Source organism: Ursus arctos, unplaced genomic scaffold (assembly GCF_023065955.2).
Source record: "Ursus arctos isolate Adak ecotype North America unplaced genomic scaffold, UrsArc2.0 scaffold_4, whole genome shotgun sequence".
Lineage (NCBI taxonomy): Eukaryota > Metazoa > Chordata > Mammalia > Carnivora > Ursidae > Ursus > Ursus arctos.
Window position 1 is genome coordinate 91,265,891 of NW_026623056.1, and position 24,298 is coordinate 91,290,188.

General features: G+C 46.9%; 1 protein-coding gene across 1 annotated transcript in view; it reads left to right on the forward strand.

Moving 5' to 3' along the window:
- The first annotated feature begins 18,191 nt into the window (after nucleotides 1-18,191).
- Nucleotides 18,192-24,298, forward strand: part of ABCG1 (ATP binding cassette subfamily G member 1) — a 74,703-nt gene continuing 68,596 nt past the window's right edge. The window contains exons 1-2 of the mRNA XM_057306685.1: nucleotides 18,192-18,271; nucleotides 18,988-19,049. Of these exons, the coding sequence (XP_057162668.1) occupies nucleotides 19,047-19,049 (3 nt within the window). The 5' untranslated portion in view covers nucleotides 18,192-18,271; nucleotides 18,988-19,046. The remainder of the gene's footprint in view (nucleotides 18,272-18,987; nucleotides 19,050-24,298) is intronic.

The window sequence follows — 24,298 nt, forward strand, 5'->3', positions numbered from 1 at the left end:
CCTGTACTTGGCAAGAATGTATTCTGCAGGTGTCAGGTGGAGTGTCCACAACCGAAAATCAGTCAAGTTGGCTGATGCGATGTCCCTGAGTGAAGGTGGACTAACTACTCAGTACTAACTTTGCTGAGAGAGAAGCACTGAAGTCTCCAACTCAAACTGTTGATTTGTCTGTTTCTCCTTTTAGGTCTGTCAGCTTTTCCTTTATGCATTTTCGAAGCTCTGTAATTCGGTGTGTACACATTTAGGACTGTTATATCCTCATGATGAACTTACTTATAATTCTGAAATCTCCCTCTTCATCCCGGGTGATATGCCTTCTTCTGAAGTCTACTTTGTCTGACATTTACAGCCTACTGGTCCAGCGACTCTCGCACCTAGTTCCTGCACGTGTATCTCCTCCCGTTCCTTTACCTTTTTTTTTTAAGATTTTATTTATTTATTCGACAGAGAGAGAGACAGCCAGCGAGAGAGGGAACACAAGCAGGGGGAGTGGGAGAGGAAGAAGCAGGCTCATAGCGGAGGAGCCTGATGTGGGGCTCGATCCCACAACGCCCGGATCATGTCCTGAACCGAAGGCAGACGCTTAACCGCTGTGCCACCCAGGCGCCCCTCGTTCCTTTACCTTTTAATCTGTGTCACTATATTTGAACCAGGTTTCTTGTAGAAAACATACATTTAGGCTCTACTTTTTGGCTCACGTGGATCATCTCTGCCTTCTAATCGGTGTGCTTGGCCCAGTTACATTTGCCATGATTTCAGGGCATGGTCGGTTTACATCTATCATCTTGTTCCTTTCTCCATTTTTTCATCCCATATTTTAGTCAAGCGAGCATCGAGTGCTTTTACCGTTGTGGTAGTAGGATATACATAACCACGTATTCTACATCGGGTACGTTTTCGTACTTCTGCTGTCTCCACTTTGGACATCTCCACTTTGAGTGCGTATTCGCTCGCTTTGTTACCTAGGCACGCCTTTGTTTCTCGTGTTCTGCTCTACCGCACCTCTAACGGGCCGCAGTCCACGGTCAGTGACGCCGCGCCACTTCCCTGCAGAGCTGAGACCTTGCAACCAAAACCATGTCCTTTTGTTTCCCCATCCCTTCCTTTGTGGTGGTGTTTTCACACGTTCTACTTTACACGTGTTAGGAATCCCACAGTACGTGGTGATCGTGTTTTAGCAGGTCTTTTCAAACCATAATTTAATGGAAAGATAATTTTAAGATAAAAATACCATGAACATAAAATGCCCCCAAAACATGGCAAGCGCATGGCTTCTTCCTCTTGCTTCCAGAGCAGACTGTCTGTACTGTGCTTGCAGCATTTTCGTGCTGTTATTATTTATTTGTCGTTCTCACACATCAGACAATAAAGCCCTTGAGAGGAGAAACAGTATCTATTCATCCAGTAGCCTCAGCACAGTGCCTGGGGCTTGCAACAGACGTCGTAGGACTCACTGATTTCCTGACTGACTTACTCAGACAGGGAGCCCAGACGGCTGAGGGGCGGCTACTAGGCACAGGTGGAATGCCCTCCAGCAGGCGGACGACGTCTACACTGGCTCCTAATTACTTTTATATACGTTTCGTCTCCTTCTGCCCCGCTGTCACCACCAGCCTCCCAGTCACAACTTGGCAGGAGAGAAGTGGAAAACAGGGACCTCGAAGAGACCTGAACTTAAAAGGTCACAGATCAGGACTCAGGTCCCAGATCAGGAGTGACTTTGGCCACCTTCCAGGAGCTGCCAGGCGTGGTCCCCTTGGGTATGTCATTGTGTCTGGAGGCTTAGATGTGCTTATGTTGTGAACGAGGGTGACCCTGGGTGGGGTCTGGGAATGCAGTGGGCCCCTCGGGATCGTGCCGTGGCTGGCTGGGAAAGTGGCGCGAGCCCCGAGCCTGCTGCCTGAGTCGGGACCTGACTGCTCCTGACCTCACTGGGGCAACAGGGGCCGCTGAGCAGTTTCTTCAAATGCAAAGGCTTCTCCGCAGCTGCACGAGAGCCCCGACTGCTTGATAATGTAGGTGGCACGACCCACCTGGGGCACGGACATTTCACGGCCGCAGCTGCGACGTTAGACGCGGACGCTCCCCGCCGTGGCTGAGCGGCCCAGGAAGAGTTAACGCCGGCTCACAATGGGCAACAGTGAGTCCTTCTGAAAACGTGGATGTGAAAATATTTCTCTTCTAGCATTTTGAATTCAGAACAATCAGAGCATTATGGATTTTACTCTGCTTTGCTGACCTTTCTCTAATTTTCTAATCCTTGAAATGTTGGGAGGATTATAAAAATGTGCACTATGTGCTTTAAAAAAAATCGACATTAATAAATAGAAAACCAAAAAATAATATTTACCCCTTCCAGCTAGTTTTAGCCTTCTGTCATAGGGGAGAACTTCTTTCAAAGAGGGATCTTTACTACGTATATAAAGTTTTTTCAAAACTCAATTTCCTTTCAAATGTAAAATTAAACCTAAGTTCAACAATCTTCTCGTTTCCTATTTTATTTACTTCACAATATGTACTAAGCACTTAGTGATGCGATAAGGAGGGACCATGTGCCCGTTACTTCTCTGGTAGAATGCAGTCAGTGTTTCACGGCCAAAGGGGGGTATGGGGCTGTTCCCCCCAAATGACTACCAATTCTCACCAGGTTTGTCTTGGTCTTTCTGATGCATTTATGGATGAGCCGTTGGTTTCCCTGTTCACTGCATCCCAGAACTAGAAAGGCCTTTGAGGATAATGGACTGAGGTGGATTTCACCCCCCTCCCCCAGGAGCCACTGTTCAATGATGCACATAGAACTGGACTGCGTGGTTGCAGAGGGGGTGGGACCCGTGCAACTCTGCCCCCTCCCCCCTGCCCCACCGCCTGGCTCCAACCTTGGGCTGTGGACAGTTGGAAACACTGACCCCGTCCAGTCTATTCACTTATACACAGGGAAGTGGTGGCCCGGAGAGGCTTGGTGACTTGTCCAATGCTCCACAGCCCCTGTGTCAGAACTGTCCTGGATTATGGGGCCTTGTGACTCCTGGGCCAGTGTTGCCACATTCTCCAGACTTTGTCTCTCTGGGGTGGCCAGGGGAGTGGGTGTGGAGATGAGGGGCTGCTTTGGGAAGCAGCTGACACCGCTGAGCGCCTGGACAGCGGCCTGATGGGCTGCAGTAGTGGGGACTGCCTGAGTCAGTGGCTGGAACTCCCAGCATCCAGGGGGCATCTCTGAGCCTAAAGGCTAGGCCAGGATCTGACAAAAAGCCCATTCTCGGTCAATTTGGGTCCTGGTCAGTGTGGAGAGCTGCCGGGGGCAGCTGGCAGGGGCAAAGGGACCTCTAACCTAGACATTGCACAGAGAGGTCAGTGAATCCAGACTCCCCCTCCCTGCCAGGGGATTTGTAGTAGGGCCTTTTCCTCAGGAGACATTCTGTGTGGCCCATCGGGGAGCTCCGGAAGAACTTTCCAGATTGTCATCTAAGACCCCCAGCAGCTCTACCACACAAGACAGTGCCCCTGTCTCCTCTGCATTTAAAATGGCCATCTATGGGTGGAGCTTAGAATTTTCTGGAACTAGACAGCCTGATTCGACCAATTCAAAAACTGCTCTGAGAAAGTGAGCCAGGTGTTGTTTTAGAAGCCCCATCATCCCTTCCAAAATGATAAGGTGCCATTTGGTAAATTACTACTCTCTAGTACTTAACGACATCCTAGCACCTGGGAAAACTGATTTCATCTCTTAACACCCTATGAAGGGTGTGTGTGAGTGTGAGTGTGTGTGTGTGTGTGTGTGTGTGTGTACGCGCACCTGTGGAAGAGAGACAGAGAGGGAGAGGGAAACGGAGGGAAGGAGAGTGAGAGTTTGGGGAAATAATACATAAACACAAAGGTTTATCTGGACCTCTAAAACGTAGATCATTTCTCTCTCAATGGCCTCAATTAACAGCCGGTTCTATTTCTATTTCAGGCAACTATTAGCTGTAATTTCCCAAAAATGGCCCTTTAAAAACCAGTATCATAAAAGGCTGTATTAGTCAGGAGTCTTTCTGAGCTGCAACCACCCCAAACCAGCCTGAGCAAAACAGGGCGCTTACTGGTTCACACAGGTGGGGAGTCCGGCCGTGCAGGCGGGCCCCTGGCAGGGCTGGGGTAACGCCGACTCGCAGGGCTGCTCTCCAGGCCGGGCTCGCTCATCACCGGGGCACACAGACAGCTTTCCCACGGGCTCCAGGGGCCGAGGCCAGGAAGGACTCTGATTGGCCCAGCCCAAGTCACAGGAAAACGTCCAAACCAATCACTGTGTCTGGGAGAGAGGGGGCTCTGATTGGTCAGGACTGGATCACAAGGTTGACAAGATGGCAGCCCTTCCTGCGCCAAGGGGAGAGGGATCCTTCCCAGGACACAGGGGTTAGTCAACTAAAGAAAGGCAAGAGAGGTGCTGGACACAAACCCCACCAGACTTACACCCTGTTTTCCCCTAGTCTGTCTCTTCAATTACCTTTAACACTGCTAGGCCCACAGATACTGTACCACCCGACCCTTTCTGGAGCAAGGCTGGACGTCAGTGCACACCTGTACAACTACACACCGCGTTTCATTGTCAGACCTTGCTGCCTGCTGTACCCGTGGCCAGGGCTTTCATGGTACTCAGCTTCCTGGGTTCATTTCTTCACAGTCTATTCTGGCAACGCACTTCAACCTCGATTTCAAGAATTCAGAGATTTGGCAACATCTCTAAATTGGGAGCTTTTAGCACGGGAATGTCTTTGCAATCTGTGCTTTTCCACCTGCTGTCCTTGGCCCCCTGAATTCCCAGCGCGCAGACCTTCCGCCTGCCGGGATTGACTTCTGCGGGAGAGCCTACAGGGATAACCTTGCTCTCTCTGGCAGTGTTCTTAAAGACATCAATGTACTTTCCTGACGGCCTTTCTCTAGCATTTGCTTGCACACCTTCGCCCTAGGCCACCTGCTTGCTGCGGAAGCCTCGTGATCAGCTCGGTTCCCCTCGCAGCTTCTTGGCTCCTCATGCCTTCTCTTAGCTGCCATGGAGATATTTTAATCTGATGGATTATTAGAAAAAATGACCTCACATGGCAGGTTTGAAGTTGGCTTTCTAAAGGAGTGAAGAAATGTTCTAAGTCCTCAAAGCTAGGGAGCCTATCCTTGGTCATTTGGCAATACCACTCAGTGACTTCTTCCCTGCATGCGATGGGTATATAATTAATGCAGCTGAATTTAACTCCAATACACACCTGACACACGTCCACCTCCTTCTAGAAGTCACCCAGCAGCTCCATCTCACCGAAACGACGTTCTTCAGGCTTCTACAAACCATAGACACTTGCTCAAACGCTGGTTAAAGGCTTGTTGTTTTGGATGCATGTGGGCCTGTGCGTCCCCGTGTGCATTCATGTGTTCACGGAACTTAGGTGGTGAAGATTGAGTTGGGGACAGGTGTCCCACGGCTCCGGACTCCTCCCAGGGTCTCCCTCGCATGAGGACTTCCATCATAGCAGATGGTCAGTAAATGCTTTCAAATCAACTGAAGAACTATTCCGATGTTTACAGAGTGTCTTCCGGGTGCTCTCCGAAGCCCTGCACATTGCCCTGACAGATCATCGCTCATCACCCGCACATGTCAGGCTGCTCCTACGCACTCTGGGCCCCCAGAGCCACACAGTTGCCGTTGGGGGGAGGGTGTATGGAACTGCTTTCACATTTCTTCCTGGAACCTCAAAGTGGTACCTGCTTTAAGGTTCAACATCTAAATGCAGAAAACCCAACGCGGAGGTATCAGTGCATCTCCTGGAAGTGCTCAGGTTTACTGGCGCTTCCCCAGGGGGATGCTACAGTCCCCCAAAGGTGAGAAAGATCACCGGGTAGCTGGGCAGACACACCAGGTCTCCCAAAGAATTCACAGTGAGACAGAAGGAAGGTCAGATGATGGTCTTCAGCTGTAAAATAGGAGCTCAGCGTGATAATCCCCGTGGCCCCTGTAGCTGAAAAGCCTGACTTAGACGCCCCGTATACACGTGCAGGGCTGGAGAGGAACAATTCCTAAAAGCGGTCTCTTTCATGACATCGTTCACTCAAAATCCAATTCAACTTCTTAGAAACATGGATCTCCTCCAGCAAAGTACCCTTGGTTTCCTTTTAGTAAACAGGCCATTTTTAAGTGGTTAAAATGTTCTGGGAAACATTTTCACATGATCGCACTAGATGCTTCATGTTAGCATGAAAGCTAAAAATACACCCACTGTTTTTCCCCCTACAGCAATTTTGACATCACCTACACCGACACATTCAAGGAGCTGACGTTGGATGGTTAGATCTTCTATTTGGATTAAACCCTTCGGAGGTTTTTCTTTTTCTTTTTTTTTCTTTTTAATTATAAGACAATCATTCAAGTGAAAAAAATCTTGTTTTATTAGAATGTTCAAATGCCACTAAGAGATGAGTCGCCGTACATGGAGGTCCTCCTCATTTGAGAGGAGACTGCCTGATGGACAGAGCCAGGCGCTGCCAGGCACTGACCGTGTAGCCAGGACTGCACACCCCTTCCCTTCAGCTTTGAAAGAATCAGGTTGTAAAGAACAGGAACAGGAGTTTTCAACTTCACCAAATGCTGCCCACTTGCCCTCCTAGGTAGGTGTACCATTTGACGCCCCCCACTGAAGGTACGCGAAGTCTGGCCCCTCCACACGCTTGGGGACACTATGACCTCTAGATTTCGAGTGTTTGTCAGTCTGAGGAGTGTGACGGGAGGTTGTGGCTTTCATTTCCAGCTCCATGCTTACGGACAAAGTGGAGCACCTTCTCACGTGTTTGTTAGACGCTTGAGTTTCTTCCGTGAATGTCCTATTCATCTATTCTGCACATTTAAAATGATAGATTTTTTTGTGTGTGCTGTTAATTTGTAGGATTTCTTTATATAGTCTGGATATTAAGTCTTTGGGGTTGAGCTGCACATACGTATCTTCCCAGTCCAGTTTTCTTGTCAAACCTATTCTAGCTTCTCCCAACAAATTGTTCTACACTCTCTCCTTTTCTGTTCTTTGAAACAATTCATATAAGATGAAAGGGACCTGGTTCATGAAGATTTGATAAAATTCACCTGAAGATCAGTCTGGGCTGCCTGGGGAGGTGGGAGGATTTTGGCTACTGATTTTATTTATATAGGGGCTAAGGGTTTATTTGGGCTTTTGTTCTCTTGTTGATTCAATTTTGGTGATTTTCACTTTTCTAAAGGTCATCCATGTCATCGCTGTTTCCAGATTCATTGGATAAAGTTATTCATAGTATCTCTTGAGTGTGTTTTTAATTTCCCCTGTAATTAGGTCCCACTTTTCATTCCTATTAGTCATAATTTGTTGCCCCCCTCTCTCCCTCCCGCCCGGCCACCCCCTCTCTTCTGTATCTCTCAGGCTAGAGGTTTGTCTATTTTCTGAGCTTTTACAGAGAATTCACTTTTAGGTGTGTTGATTTTCGCCGTTGCTTGGGGGTGGCATTTAGCTGTTACAGAATCATGTGTCCTCGTTGGCCAGCCATTCAGGGGGCTGGTGCCGCATGGTTTCGATTGTGATTTCTTAACTCCAGAGTCATTTAGCAGAGTGTTTACGTTTTCTCAATGTCCTTTTGAAGTGTTTGTGTTGTTGATTTGTAATGTAATTGCACTGAGGTCTAAGAATGTGCTCTGGATAATGGCAATTTTTAAAATGTGTTGAAACTTTTTGGAAAAAAAGAAACTCTTCCCTTGTGGTTAATTAGCCTAGTGCCATGTGTACTTGAAAGAATGCACATTTTCCACCTTTCAGACACTAGATGATGGCCACGGCTGTGAGCACCTGGGGCTTGACCCAGCTGGGACCTATTGGGAAGGGCATAGAACTTTCCAGACTTCTTTGTCCAAGGAAGGAAGTTCGGGGCTCCTGCCTCCTGACTGGTGAAGTTCCTCCATGAGGCATCGCGTCCTGGTTGCTTCTGGGCAACCCAGGGCTGAGCTGCGAGTAGGGTCCTCCTGGCCACCTCCTTCTAAGGCATCGGAGAAGGCGGGGGTGGGGCGGGGCAGAGACGTGGGGCGGGGCCAGCTTGAGGTGACAGCCACAGGCCGGAAGGGAGCCAAACCTGCACGCACCTGTTTGCCGAGGCCACAGCTGGCATGGGCGGATCTGAGCTGCAGACCAGACATCTGGTGCAAATTGTTTTCTAATTTATTAATGTCTGTTCGGCATTTATGACTTCCTTCCATTTTCTTGGGGCTTATTTGCTCATTGTTTTTCTGACTTCTTACATTCGGAAATCTAGTTATTATCTTAGCCCCTCCTCTTTTCTAATGGAATCTTTCAAAGATCTCTTCGAGAAGCACAGTATCTGCATCCCTCAAGATTTTAAAAAATTATTTATTTGTTTGTTTAATGGGTCCGGCACGCTTTTGCTGAGTGACTCTAATCATTTATTTTAGAGAGGGAGCATGAACAAGCATGAGCCGGGATGGGAGGTGGAGGGGCTGAGGGAGAGGGAGAGAGAGAATCCCAAGCAGACTCCCCACTGAGCGCGGAGCCCAAGGTGGGGCTCGATCCCATGACCCAGAGATCAGGACCTGAGCTGAAGCCAACAGTCGGAGGCTCAGCCCCGTGTGCCCCTGGGCGCCCCTGCCTCCCTGAAGATTTCAGAAATAGGGCTATTTCAATAGGTATTTTCTAATTTCAACATAGCTTCTTTTTTTGGCCCACGAGTTAGTTAGAAGTGTCCATATTAATTCCCACACACATCGCCTTCTCCTGCATTATCCTTATGGTTCATTACTCACCTAAGAATGGACAAAGAATGTGATACGAATGAAACCGAACCAGGATTTTTTAAGGTTCGTGCCCCGGATGTAGGTGAACTTTTGTACGTGTTCTGCGTGTCCTGAGAACTCCCTGTGTTCTTTCTTATGGCGGGCGCTGTCTGCGCCCATCCAGGTCCCCTCGGGGACTGAAGATTTGGGATGTTTCGTCCAACTTCCAACTACCGGTATCCGCATCTCAGTGTCTGAAGGCTTTTCTGGAACTCCAGAAGGCAGAGCAGGGCAGAGAGGCCTGGCTCGACAGCCCCGGGGGAGCCATCAAGAGCGAAGGTGGGAACTTAGGACGTGCCCTCGGCCCTGCACAGGCGAGGGTTCCATTGTCCTGTGCGTGGAGCCTTAGTGTGGCCACCAGTACTCTGGATTCACTGCTCGCTTTTGCTTTAAATGTTATTTTGTCTGATATTAATATGTATTCTTTGGCTAATATCCTCCTGTTATTTCTCATTCTCTTTCTCTCTTTGTTTTTTTTTTTTTTTAAGATTTTATTTATTTATTTGAGACAGATTGAGAGTGAACAGGGGGAAGGGCAGAGGGAGAGGGACAAGCAGACGCCCCGCTGAGCAGGGAGCCTGACGCCGGACTCGATCCCAGGACCCCGGGATCATGACCTGAGCCGAGGACAGACGGTTCACCAACGGAGCCACCCAGGCGCCTCTCTTTACATTTTAATACAAAAACATCCAAGCATCACAGCAGAGAGAATAGTATGACAAACTGTCATGTATCCTCCACCCGGCCTTAAGAACCATCAACAAGCTTGCTTCTGTCGTCAGAGGGAGGTGCTGGGTGTTGAGCAGAAGGGGAGTCGTCTGCATGGAGGGGAGAGGTGGCGGGGGTGCGGTGGGGTGTAGGAGCCAGTCTGAGGTGGGGGCAGCGATACCCAGTCAGGGCAAGAGTGTGTCACCGTAGGGATTGCACGGTATAGCTGATGTCCTGGCGAGCCTGTCCCACTTTCTGTTCCTTATGTCTTCGGGATTAATATAAGGCTTGGAGAGAGACATTCTCAGAACTCTCAGTTTGTGACTAGACCATTAAGAAAGATGTTTTGAATGGCGCCTGGGCGGCTCAGTGGGTTAGGCCTCTGCCTTCTGCTCAGGTCATGATCCTGGGGTCCTGGGATCGAGTCCCATGTGGGGCTCCTCGCTCAGTGGGGAGCCAGCTTCTCCCTCACCTGCTGCTCTCCTTGCTTGTGCTCTCTCTCTCAAATAAATAATAAAGAAAAATCTCTTTTTTAAAAGGTGTTTTGATAGTTCTGTATAAATAAGAACACTCCGAGAAAGCCATGGTGGAATGTTCTGGACTCGGAGCCAGCAGGACTGGGATCTGGCCACCTCATCTGCAAAGTGGGAATATTATGGGGTGGCCAACAGATCCCAGCTTTAGCACCAAAAGTCCCAAGTCCCAGGGCCTCCTGTCGCTGCTGCCCCCAGACCTGGGAAAACCAGGACACCTGGTCACCGGAAATCATACCTCCCCTTCCAGGTTGTCCTGAGGAGTGAGGCGCACGAGCATGTGAACCGCTGAGCAAGGGGCCCGGCATGGGTAGGCACTTGTTTTCAGCATCATGGAAACAGTTACTGACATCTTCTACTTGGGACGAGGTGTGAACCATGAAAACTTGGTGCACAAAACAGCTTAGGGGTTATAAACAAGCCGGCTTCCGTGGTTTGAGGCAGAAGGGCCATATTTCTCTTTTCCTGAACTCCTCAGCCCAGTGCTGGCCGAAGGGACAGCTGGGCGCTGGCTGCCACGGCAGGGCCGACACCTCGAGGCCTCTTACACACCGGCAGCCGCTCACCCAGGAAGCGGCAGCGGTAGAGGCCCCGGGGACCACACTCCAGGAGGCCCACCTGCCTGGCCATTCGCAGGCTGAGATTACAGAGGGTGCAGGGGCCTGACTGGTGTCCCCTTGTCCTCTCTGGGTGGAGAGGCACTGCAGGAGCATTGGCAATGACAAGGTCAGAAGGAGCCACCAGGGCATTTTCCATGATGAAATGTCACCACTGAGGCTGTGACAGCCAGGCAGCCGTGGGGGAGCGGGGCAGCCCGTCGTTATGGAGAGGGCTCTGGAAGGTCGAGCAGACCTGCAGCCTGCGGCTTTGGCCTCCCAGACCAAAGCGGGGAAGTCAAATACAGACCAGCAAGAAGGCCTAGCCTGCACGTTTACTCATTTAAAATCTATCATTATCTTTCTTTCTTTCTTTCTTTCTTTCTTTCTTTCTTTCTTTCTTTCTTTCTTTCTTTCTTTCTTTCTTTCTCTTTCCATCCATCCATCTACCATGTAAACCTATCCACCATCCATCCATCCACCCAGCCATCCGACCATCTTCAATGTGGTTGTTTCCTGTGAGTTGAGCTCACTATGTTAGTAACAAGACATTTTTATTTAAAAAGCAGAACAGGTTTGCAGTGGGTTTCAGGGGAGACCTGACCGCTGCAGGGGTCGGGGAACCAGCCAGCTCTTCCCACCCGAAGCTGCAGGCCCAGCACGAGCTCTGCTGGAGAGCTGGGCTGCAGGTCACGTGAATGTCTTTAGGTCCACAGTCTCCCATCTCGGTTCTGAGCTGGGCTGTGCGAAGCGAACTTTTCCAGTGGGGTGTCAGGAATTTTGCTGTTTCTGCGATGTAAAGATATGGCCCTCGCACAGGAGTCACGGTGCGCTGACCTTGAGCCATGGAGCTCTGGGTCGCACCTCAGGAACTGCCTCGGGAGAAGCACCCATTGAAACATCGAGTTTGGGGGGTAGCTGCCAATGAGAAACATTTTCCCATGGCAGTAATAGAATTCCAGCCTCTGAGAGAGAAAGCGTCTCCACATTATCTTGTAAATCAATCAGGAAAGTACTACTTTACTTCCCCAAATACATTAATGTACAATTATGAAGACGCACAGAGTATCGTAGGATGAAATTACAGCGAGAATTCAGGTGAGCGCATAGTGCGACAGGTGTATCAGGTAGCGAAGTTTTTCTGGACCTGAAGCAAGAAACGGGAACCTCACACAGCAGGGATTTCAGCTCTCCAGGCCACGTGAGTTGTATGTATAGGAAAGTCCCCCAGAACACAATCACTTTCTTCTCCCCCGCACTGCATAGACATCATTCGGCACATGATAGTTTCAGCTTTATGTGCCCAACTGTGGAATCCTTGACAAGTAATGCTTCTATTAGGGACGTCTGAAAATTATCCAAGTGTCTTCTGGCGTCTAAGAGCACATCTTTCCTTGGGGAATTCTAAAAATATGGCAGGTACTGACTTTCCCAGGGAGGGTGTAGCCTGGGTTGGCAAACACCCACAGACTGTCCCTGTCCCTTCCCTTGGCAGACATCACTAATGGATCAGAGCACTGAGTCCCGCTGAGTGCAGACGTGGCCTGACCCTGATGAAGGCAAGGACAGCCATCCTGACTGATCCAACTCGGCCTGCAAGGCCATCCCTAGCTGACCTCCCCCAGGTGAGATCCTTGGTCGGGAGGCAATGCTCTGGCTGGTTCACGCATCTGCTCTTGCTCGCGAGGGAGATCCACGAACCCGCACAGCCCCCAAGCCTCTGCTTTCCGAAGCTACTAGTACCTTTATGTACGAAACACGGCGTCGGCCTGGGACTCAGCTTTTCCTACCAATTCCCTGCTTTGCCCCTGTGGCCCTGGCCTTGCTATCTCTGGGCCATGGTGGTCCCCGCCCCCGCCCCCACCTGCACGCAGGTGCGAGCCCCAGGGCCGGCGACACTGAAGCTTGGTCTTGTGCAGGAAGGAGGACCCAGCACATAGCCCGTGTCCTGGAGGTCGGAGGCTGAGTTGGGGAAGTTTTCTGACAAACACAGTGCCGTAGAGCTCTCTCTCCTGAGTTCCACAATTTTGTACGGCGGAGAATTGCAGTAATGCAGTGTCTCTACAAGTGAAACAAGAATGGGCTTTTATGGCCTGGCCTGGGAACCTAACCCCTGTGTCTGTGGGAAAATGCATTCTCAGTTCTCCACAATAAGCCGCAGAAAGTGCTGGCACGCCCAGTGCAGGGACTGCCAGCACCCCGGAGGCGGTGCGTCCCCCCTGGACCGGGCCGGGCCGAGGTGGAGGGGTGACACCGCCACCGTGCACCCTGTGTCCTGCACTCCGCGGGGGGCGGGGCTGGTGAGCGACCCAGCGCAAGAAGTCCTTTCGGCCGTGCTCCACCAGCATTTTGTAAAGAGCTTCTAGGGCCCAAATCTGTCGGTTGGGATTTCTAGGATTCAACCAGCAAAGCGTTTGGCAGTTGATGTCCTGATACCAAGGGCGCACGTTCGTTCTGGGTGGGTGTGGCCTACAGAGTGGGCTGGGGGGGGGGCAGTGAGGCCTTCACGGAGCCTTAGGCTCTGCTCTGTGCCAGTAGGACTCCTACTGCCCGGATGGAATTTTCTTAGACACTCAGCAGTCCAGGCTGGTTCTCACGGGTTCTAGACATTCGACGATGTTTCTGTGGCCCAGTCTGCAAGCTGCTCCATGTTCATCGCCAGCTTGTAAAACCCTCCCACTCGGATTAGCCCAGGGACCTGACTGCCACCAACCCAGGTCCACGTTTGGTGGTGACCGCGTGGAGAGCACAGTGCGTCAGACCACAGCCCGCCGTCCTGCCTTCCAGGCCCTCTGACCCCGGGGAGGCACTTGCTCCTTTGCTTTTGTCTCTCCCCTTGGCTCTAGGGCTGCACCAACAGCCTTTCCCATGGCCATTGTGACTGTCCCCGCGGGTGAGCGGACTTGAGGTTTTGCCAGCACGCTTGTGACTTATATCAAATTGCATACGTATGGTTTTTCAATCCCAACCATGTGAGATATTCTTCTGTGCTGCGCCAGTGTCCGTGTTCTGAAATTACCCAGCAGAGGGAGGTGGCCGTAAGAACCAGCTGTAGTCAGGGAGAAACATCCTAGGACCCCTCTTCTGGTGTTGGGGACAAAAGGCTCTGCCCCCAGCTTCCTGGTTTTTCATTGTTGTTTTTGGTTTTGGGTTTTTGTTGTTGTTGTTTTGGTGCCTGTTGTCAACCCCATTTAACCTTTGGCATATCAAGAAAATATTCCAGGACTTTTTTGGAAGAGCAAATAAGACAGTTGACTGGGGCTCATGCTTTACTTCTCATTTCTTAACCTGTGGTTCATCAGGAAAGCCCCACCCTCATCCCCATGTCCTCAAGGGCGTCAGCCTGTGTGCCACAGTCTTGCCCCAGAGTGACCTCAGACTGCACCATCCCGGGGGACGGGCACAGAGGGTTGGGGCAGCTGGACAGACTCCGATCGGCGAGCCAGCTTAGAAAAGAGGATCAACCACTTCCAGCCGGGGTGCAAAGCTCCCAGGAGTGTGGGTGGGGTGGCAGCCAAGGGTTGTGAAAGAGATGGGGGGCACCCGGCCCTCTAAGCCTGGGCCACCTCCAGTGGCCCAGCAATGGCTCTGAGGCATGGCCCCGGACCTCTTTCCCGGCTCCCCCAGTGGTGCTGATACACTTTCTGGGGTGAAGAGAGGTGTTGATAGTTTTAAAGAGCCCCTCCCAGAAGATTCTGCCAGGAAACCAGGTTTTGGAACATTTTACTCAAATTGTGCATTGTAAAAAGAGGAATTGGCAATCTTCACTATCGATGGTCCAATTCAAGGAAAAGGGTGAAAGTGATTTTTATCTGTAGACCTGGTGTTGCCAAGAGAATTGAGTGTTGTTTGCAGAAGGGACAGATGCCTCCTGATTTCCAGTGACAACATGGTTCGGGTTATTGCCTGGGTGTTATTACAAAGGGTGGATTGCAACATCCATCCCCTGACCAGTTCCTGGGAGGGCAGTAACGGCACCCTGAGACAAACCACCCCAAGCAGCCACAAGCTGTAGGTGAGAAGTAACACATCATTGTCTCTGCGGAAATGGCTCGCATGTATACAGGTCACAGTTCAGAGACTGACTCAGAAAAAGCATTAGCAGTGCCTGATTTCAAAGTAGCCACGATAAATAAGTGAAAAATAGAGTAAAAGATGGATAAAATCCATGCAAAAGGGGGGCCTTTCCCAGGGGAATTGGAATCTACAAAAATCATCAAATGGATATTTTAAATGGGAGTATTTCAGATCCAGCAGACTGAATACAGCAGAACACAAGAAAATAAATTTGAGGATAGATCAATAGAAAATATCCAAAGTGAATCACAGAAAGAAAAAAAATTATAAACACAGAATAAATGTAAGACACGTAGGTAGGACAGGACCGAGAGCAACACAGGTAAAGCTGGAGTCCTGGAAAAAGAGGGGAGAGAGAGGGAGAGGGAAGGGGGGAGGGAAACAGCCTTTGAAGAAATAATAGCCAAATATTTTCCAAATGTTATGAAAGGTAGTGACCCACGGGTTCAAGAAACTAAATCCAACCAGGATAAATAATTTTAAAAAATTCAAACTTAGGCACATCATAATAAAACTATTTATAAATCAATCTATAAACTATTATCAGTCATAGATGATTTTAGGAAATTCACTAATATGTGGAAATTAAACTACACGCTCCCCTAAACAATATTTCAAAGAAGAAATTGCAAGGGAAATTAGAATACACTTAGCTATGAACGAAAATGAAAAACGCCACATACCAATATTTGCAGGTGCAGAGAAAGTAGTGCCCAGAAGGAAGTTTAGAACTGTACGTGCCAGTATTAAAAAAGAAGATCTCCAGATCAATAACCTTATCTTCCACCTTGAGAACCTAGAAAAAGTAGAGCAAACGAAACCCAAAGCAAGCAGAAAGAAGGAAATAATAAAGATCAGAGATTATTATTGGAAATAATAAATAATTGGTTTTAGCAAAGTTGCAAGACACAAAGTCTCCGTGTAGAAAAACCAATTTTTATTTCTATATTGTAGCAAGAAACAACTGGACAGTGAGATTAAAGCAGATCATTTACAATAATACAAAAATACAAAAAAGAAGACACGTAACTGAAGATTGATTTGGCAGACAAGAACTATGCACTGAAAACTTTATAGCACCACTGAGAGGAACCAGAGATGACAAGTGGATGGAGAGCTAGTCCATAGACGGGGGTGAGGATACTCAGGGTTGTACGATGTCCGTTCTCCTCAAAGGGATCTGTAGGTCAACGCGACCCCTGTCCAAACGCTAATACGTTTGCTTTCTTCCTTCTCCTCTCCCCTTTTTGATGACAATTGACAAGCTGATTCTAAAATTTATATGGAAATACAAAGGATCTAGATCACTGTGTATTTCGGGACTTATTTGGAAACCGCAGAGGTGGCGTGGTATTGGTGTAAGGACAGACAGACAGACCAATGGAACAGAATAGACAGTCCAAAAACGCACCTTCCTCCCAGGTACGGCTACTTGGTGATGTCAAAGTGCGGGTGCGATCTGATGGAGAGAGGATGGTGGTTTCAGTAAACCGGCACTGGAGCGGTGGAGCGAGCATATGGAAATGTGCACCTCGACCTCTGCCTTTCACACAGAAATTAATTTAAGATGGATCATAAGCTTAGATGTGAAAACCAAAACAACGGTGCTTCTAGAAGAAAGCATAGGCAACTATTTTCATCTTCTCGTGGTAGGCAGAGATTTCTTAGAGAAGACACACATACAAAAACAACCCTAATCCCTAACTGTAAAGGAAAATAGCGATAAATTGGATCTTATTAAAATGAGGAACTCCTATCATGAAAAAACATTAAGAAACTGAATGGCAAGCTCGGACCGGGAGAACACATTAGAGGTGTATCCGTGACGGAGAACGCATATCCAGAATACATCAAGAAATCCTGCAGACCCATCCTAAAAGCAAAACAATGCAATTTTAAAATGAGGGGAAGATTAACCAGGCACATCATTAGTCAGGACAGAAAAGGAAGCTAAAACCTTGCTGACCAATCACCACGCACCCATCAGGGTGGCCACGTTGAAAAAAAAAAACCACCACCTGAAAATGCCGAGGAGGGGCAAGGGTGTGGAGCAGCAGCGGTGTTACCTTGCTGGTGGGAGTATGAACTGGTAGGAATTTGGAAAGCTGACTGGTGGTATTCACTCAAGTAGCCCAGGGATTTCACTGCTAGGCGTACCCTCCAGGGAAATGAATGTCCGTGTCCCCCAGGAGACGTGAGCAAGAAGGCGGACGGTGGCTTTACTGACGATGGCTGAAAACCGGCCACAGCTCCCGTGTCTGTCAGTAGCAGAAAGGAAAAGTAAACTGTAGAGGGAGGAGCTGTGGGTACACACAACACATGGGTGTGTTTCAGAATCCAGACACGAAGAAGTCCCTACTATGTGCCAATTATATGAAGATCAAGAATAAACAAAACTGATCTATGGTGATTGAAGCCGAGCAGTGCTTACCTTTAGAGACAGGGATGGATTGGGATCAGGCACAAGGAATATTTCACATGGTGGAAATGTTCTGTATCGTGACTTGGGTGGTGAATATACAAGTGTATAGATATGTAAAATTCACCAAGCCTTATGTTACAATTTTTGTGCTTTACTTTAAGAAAGAAAAAAAAAAACCCTCCTTACAGGGAAAAATATATTGCAATCTCTGGAGCCAGAGTTGACTGTTTCGGATCTGAGATTGGATACTTTCTTGCTGCGTGACCTCAGGCAAGTTACATAACGTCTCTGTGCCTTACTTCCCCATTGTGGATAATACAGTGTCTGGCTCGTGGAGCTGTGGTGAGGATTACATGAGTTAATGGCTACAATGTTCAGAGCACAATTCTGGAACCCACCATGGCCTCCAAGGCTATCAGTGTCTGTTATCAGGTGATGTGAGCTCCCCTAACGCAGTGAGGTCTCAGATGCCCCACCAGCTCATTTGGCCCCCACTTTGCAGCAACAATCGCCAGCCAGGGCTGTCGTGATGGAATGTTATTGAAGTCATTCTAGCCCTTCCACTAGGACATACTCCGTTTATCCTTAACCATTACCCTAGAGGCCCTGATGCTTTTTAGTCTTTGCTGTAATTGTTTTTAATGTGCATTACAAAAAAATAAGTAAATTCCACAGTGTTCGCAAATGTGAAATCTATCATCTGACCAAAAGTGGGAAATAAGTAGATTTCACACTTGGCCCATCTGTGGACGGACAGGTAGTGGCTGCTCTTTTATGCCAGTAACCTTGGAGGGAGCACACTGACCTTCAGTAACCTCACAGGCTTCCTGTTTGCTGCAGAAACAGTGACACCGGCCGTATTCTTACACATATGATTGCATTATGCCTATTTTAAAACCTTTTGTCTTGTATGTGCATAGAGCAGAAACTGAAATCATTGTTTGTGGTTTGGGGGTTTTCACATGTCTGCAGTGATGAAAATTGAAATTCTGTCCTACAGAAGGCAAGGGTTACTTCCCTTTATTAATTGCGGAATAAATACATCTCACTGCGGAAGGGTCTGTTTTGCAGCAGAAGGGCTCCCTGGGAAGTGTGTGCATCTAAGCTGTGGGTAAGTCACTGACAAAGTGCTTTTTAGTAAAAAAAAATGTTTTTTCAATATAAATGTAGAGAGTAAATGTAATTAGTTGTAGGTCAAAGAAAATATGCCGTGTGTGCGTATAGGCCCAAACAATGATTTATAATTTGAGCTGTGATGTAAAGTGTCTCTGATTTAAGTCAGTCAGTCTGCAAATACTGGGGGAGGCAGGCACCTGCTGGAGGTGGGGGCTCAGTAAGAACGAGCCAGAACCTCCCTGTGTCCTCCGGGCCCACAGACCAGTGAGGGAAATACAACCAATCTGTGAATTGGGATGGGTTGCCTCTCTATGAAAAGCAAGATGCCTCAATTTTTCCCCCAGTTTTGTCGAGACTGAACTGACATATAACATTGCACGAGTCCCACGGTGTACAGTATAATGATTTGATAACGTTTATATTGCAAAATCATCATCACAAGAAGCTTAGTTAACACCCATCTCCTCACATAGTTATAATTTTTTTCTTGTGATGGGAACGTTTAAGATTTCTTCTCTTAGCAATTTGCGGAAACACGCTACAGTAACATGCACCATGCTGGATGTTATGTTCTCCGGGACGTATTTGTCTTAGAACTGGACGTTTTAACCTTCGGACCGCCATATTGACGCCTTCACATTGGATATCGAAATGTTATCCCTCTGAGCTAGGAGGCCCTTTGTACATTTATCCACCCATTTTTCCTTGTAGAACGTCCCAGGCAGCACGGTTCATCACAGGAGGAAAAGAAGAGCAAGCCACTTGGGGAGATGGTGAGCAAGGGCAACACCAGGGGAGGGGCAGGGGAGGGTTGTGGTCTCAGGACCTGGAAGACAAGGTTAGATGCACACGAGTGCCCTACTCTTCCTTCTTCTCAGCTCCGGGCACTGGACCCGCTCCATCTTCCTCAACCGTCATCGTGGTACTGTTAGTATTCCCATTTTACAGATGAAGGTTGAGGCTCTGAGAGGTGAGACCAGCCCAGCACCACAGATGGCTAATGATGGGGCTGGCGTCCCTGCAGGTGCCTGGGCACTGGAGCACGTGCGCACACAGGGGTTCTAGTAAGGACGAGGAGCATCGGCCCAACCTTCTCAAGTTGACAGTTGACAAATAACGGTCACAAATGCTTCCTGGTCCAGCGGCCCACTGTGTGGTCCCGAGTGACCTGGTACTCCCTGGTTTCACGTCCTCTCCCTATTCATCCCCAAAACTCCGCCACTTACTTCCTCGTTCCCCATAGTCCACATGAAGTCTACTTGGTGCCACAGGTTGATCTGAGGTCACCTCATCCGAAGTGGCCTCACTCAGGACTGTCCTGTGACTTCAAAAACATTAACCTTTGAGTTTTGAGATAATTGTAGGCTCCCATGGAGTTGTAAAGAAGAACACAGAGAGACCCTATGTGCCCTTGACCTAGTTCCCCTCTTGGTCACATCTTGCAAAACGAGTACAACATCACATCCAGGGTGTTGACACTGGTCTAGTCCAGACACAGGATGCCATCCACACAAGGCTCCCTCACGCCACCCTCCAATAGCCCCATTCTTTCTTTCCACTCCATCCCCTCCTTAACCCCTGATAATCACCAGTCTGTCCCCATTTGTGTAATTTTGTCATTTCAAGAATGTCACATAAATAGAGTTGTACAATGTCTAACCTCTTCACATTGGCATTTTCCAGAAGAACTCTCTGGAGAGCCATCCAAGTTGTTGGGTGTTGAGTAGTTCATACTTTGTATTGCTGAGTAGTGTTCCATAGCGTAGACCACAGTTTCACTCTTTCCCTACTGACGGACATCTGGGCTGTTTGTAGGTTTTGGCTAATCACAGACAAAACTGCTGTAAACGTTTGTGTGCTAATTTTTGTCTGAATGTGAGTTTTCATTTCTCTGGGACAAATGTCCAGGAGCACAATTGCTGGAAAATGAGGAAATTGCTCTCTATTTCTATTTTTCTGAGTTTTTTAAAAAAACCATGAATAGGTGTTCAGTTTTGTCAGATGCTTTGTCCGTATCAGTTGGCATGATTGTGTGATTTTTCTTCTTTAGTCTGTTAATACGGTGTACTACACGGACGTGCAAATATTGAATCAGACTTGCATGCTTGGGATAAATCCCACTTGGACATAGAGTATCTTTTTAAATGTAGATTGCTGAATTCTTTTTGCTAATATTTTGTTAGTGATTTTTGCATTTATATTTATGAGGGATTTTGATCTGTAGTTTTTAAAAAATACTATCTTTTTCTGATACCAGGGTTATAGTAGTTAAATAAAATGAATTGTGTAGAGTCCCCTCCTTTTCTATTTCTGGAAGAGATTGTAGAGAGTTGATGTGAATTCTTTAAACACTGAGAATTCTCCAGGGAAGCTGTCTGGGCCTGGAGACTTCTTTTTTTTTTTTTTTTTTTAAAGATTTTATTTATTTATTTGACAGAGACAGCCAGCGAGAGAGGGAACACAAGCAGGGGGAGTGGGAGAGGAAGAAGCAGGCTCATAGCGGAGGAGCCTGATGTGGGGCTCGATCCCAGAACGCTGGGATCACACCCTGAGCCGAAGGCAGACGCTTAACCGCTGTGCCACCCAGGCGCCCCTGGGCCTGGAGACTTCTTTTCCTTCCTTCTTTCCTTCCTTCCATCGTTCCTTTTCTCTCTCATTTTTAAAATGATGAATTCAGTTTCCTTCATAGTTATAGGACTATTCAAATAACTTATTTTATATTCAGTGAGTTGGTGAATTTGAGGAATTAATTCATTTTATCTAGATTGTCAAACTTAGATGTGCGGAGTTGTTCGTAGTGTTGCCTTATTGTCGTTTGGATGACTGTGGGATCTGTAATGATATCTCCTGCTCCATCTCTAATATTGGTACTTTGTGTTTTCCCTGTTTTTCTTTGTCAGACTTGCTGGAGGTGTTTCAATTTTATTCATCGTTTCTAAATGATCAGTCCAGCTTTGTGTTTCTTTGGCTTTCTTTATTCTTCTATTTTTAATTTCGTTGAGTTCTTGTCTTTATTATTTCCTTTATTTTGGTTTATTTTGCTCTACTTTTTCTATATTCTTGAGGTGGGACTTTAGATTATGGATGAGGCTTTTCCTCATTTTTAATTTATATACCCTTAGCATTATAAATTTCTGCTCCACACTGATGTAGCTCTCACATGTGTACTTTGAGATATGTACTTTCATTTCAATTCAGTTACTCTGTTTGCCATTAAGACCTCCTCTTGGATTCATGGATTATGTAGAAATGTGTTTACTTGGATTCCAAGTATTTGGAGATTTTCCTATTACCTTCCTTATATTGATTTCTAGTTTGATTCCATTTGGGTCAGAGAACACATTCTGCATAATTTCAGTTCTTTTAAATTTGTTGAGGCTTGTTTCATGGCCCAGGATATGATCTATGTTAGTACATGTTCCACGAACGTTTGAGAAGAATGTGTATTCTCCTGTCTCTGGCTGGAGTCGAGTGTTCTATAAATACTAACTGGATCCTGTTGGTCAGTGGTGCTGTTGGGTTCTATGTCCTTGCTAAGTTTTCTGTCTAGTTGTTCTAGTGGTTGTTGAGAGAAGTGATGAAGTCTCCAACTGTAATTGAGAATTTATTTATTTCTCTTTTCAGTTCTCTCAAGTTTTGCTTCACATAGTTTGTAGTTCTGTTGTTTGGTTCATTTACATTTAATGTAAATATTGACATGTTGGACATAAGCGTGTATTTTATTTTTTTATTTCCTGTGTTCTCAGTTTTTCATTTTCCTGTTTTCTTTTTCCTGCCTTCCTAGGAGTCACCTGAACGTTTTTTAGAATTGCTTTTTGACTTCTCTATAATGTTTTTGAGAGTATCTCTTTGTATTGCCTTTTTAGTGGTTTCTCTAGGTATTACATTACATATACATAACATAAGTCTTTTGGTGTCATAGTTTTATAAGTTGGCGTGCCTTGTGCCTCCCTCTATATCTCTTTATCCTCTAATTGTCTTAAATAAATATTTACTCCACACACATTTAGAATCACATCAGACAATATTACAATTTTTGCTTTAACCATCAAACACAATTTGAAAAACTCAAGAGCAGAAGGAAAATTTATTTTGTTTACTCATATTTTTACTTACGGTGTTCTTTCTCTTTTTTGATACATAAAATGTCCTTCTTTTACCATTTTCTTTATTTTTAGAGAACTTCCTTCAGCAATTCTGTTAGGGTAGGTCTACTGGTAACAAATTTTCTTAAATTTGTCTTGATTTTCCCTTTCATTCCTGAATATTTTTCTGGATATAAGAATCTGGGTTGATAGTTCTTTTCTTTCAGCAAGTGAAAAGTGTCGTGCCAATTCTTTCTGACCACTCTTGTTTTTAATGAGAAATCTGCTGTAATTTGAATTGCTTTTTCTTTTGGTAAGATGTCATGTCTCTTTCATGGCCTTCAGGATCTCTCCTTTGCCTTTAGTATCAGAAGTTTGACTATGGTGTGTCTAATTGTAGATTTCTTTAGATTTAGCCTATTTGGAGTTACTCAACTACTTGAATCTTTTGAATTTGGAGGTTTCTGTCTTTTGCCAAATTTGGAAAGTTTTTAGCTATTATTTCTTTCAGTATTTTCTTTTTTTAAAGATTTTATTTTTCTATGAGAGAGCGAGAGAGAGCATGAGTAGGCAGAAGAGCAGAGAGGGAGGGAGAGAGAGAGAATCTCAACCAGACTCTGTGCTGACTGTGGAGCCTGTCCAGGGCTCAATCTCACGACCCTGAGATCATGACCTGACCCAAAACCAAGAGTCAGATGCTCAACTGACTGAGCCACCCAGGCACCCCTCTTTGAGAATTTTCAACCTCCAACCACCCTTCTGGAACTATAGATTTTCCATTAGATCTTCTGTTATGGTCCCATATGTCCCACAGCTTTTGCTCATTTTTCATACAACATATTTTTTCTCTGTTGTCTGGACGGGGTAATTTCTGTTGTTCTATTGTCCAGTTCATCAATTCTTTCCCTTCTCCTCTCCATTCTGCCGTTGAGCCCAGTTTGGGTATCATATTTTTCAGTTCTAAAATTCCATTTTATTTGTTTTTTATATCTTTTATTCCTTTGCTGAGACTTTCTGTCTTTTCATTTGTTTCAAGTGTGTTCATAATTGTTCACGGAAGCATTTTGACGATGGCTGCTTCTAAATCTTTGCTAGGTAACGGTAAGTCATCTTGGTGTTAGCATCTACTGACTGGTTGCTTTTTTCATTTGAATTGTGAATTTCTTGGTTCTTAGGTAATGAAAGACTTTTGATGGAAACCTAAATATTTTTGGTATACTGTTAGGAGACTCTGGATCTCATTAAAGCTTTCCGTTTAGCTCGCTTCCTCTGACATCACTCAGGTAGGAGAAATGGGGGGGACTGCCTCATTACTGCCAGGTGAGCACAGAAGTCCAGGTTCCCTGCTCAGTCTTTGCTGGCATCCTCATTACCGCTGGAAGGGTTGGCCACCACCCACGCCGCCTTGGCCAGGAAAGGTAGGAGACCTCATTATTGCTCCCTTGATGATGGGAGCATGATCTCCACTGACACCATGATTTGGGGAGAGTGTAGTGTCCTTGTTAACCCTGTGTGGTGGTGAAAATCCTGAGTCTATTGGATCTCCTCTGCCACCACCCCAGTGAGGAAAGGAGGAGCTCCTCATTACTGCCTGGTGGGGATGGTTCTGGCCTCTGGATATGGCCTTCTCTGACACCATTTTGACTAGGGATGGGGGCACTTTGGGGTGCTTCATTACAGTCTGAGGAGGGTGGAAACCTGGCTCCCCACTCATCTTTATTGGTGTAGGCAGGGTGTGGAGTTTGACTGGAATAGCGCAATTGTCTAAAAAACGTCTATATTTCTAGGGTGCCCCTTTTCTGTTCTTTTGGCCAGAGAGAGTAACCTTTTGTTGGGGCTTACTTTGTTTGTGCCCATGAGCATTTCCAGGTTGTTGGTTTCTTCAAATGAAAGTCTGGGCTATATGAGGCACAAAGAGAACCCAGGGACCTCACCAC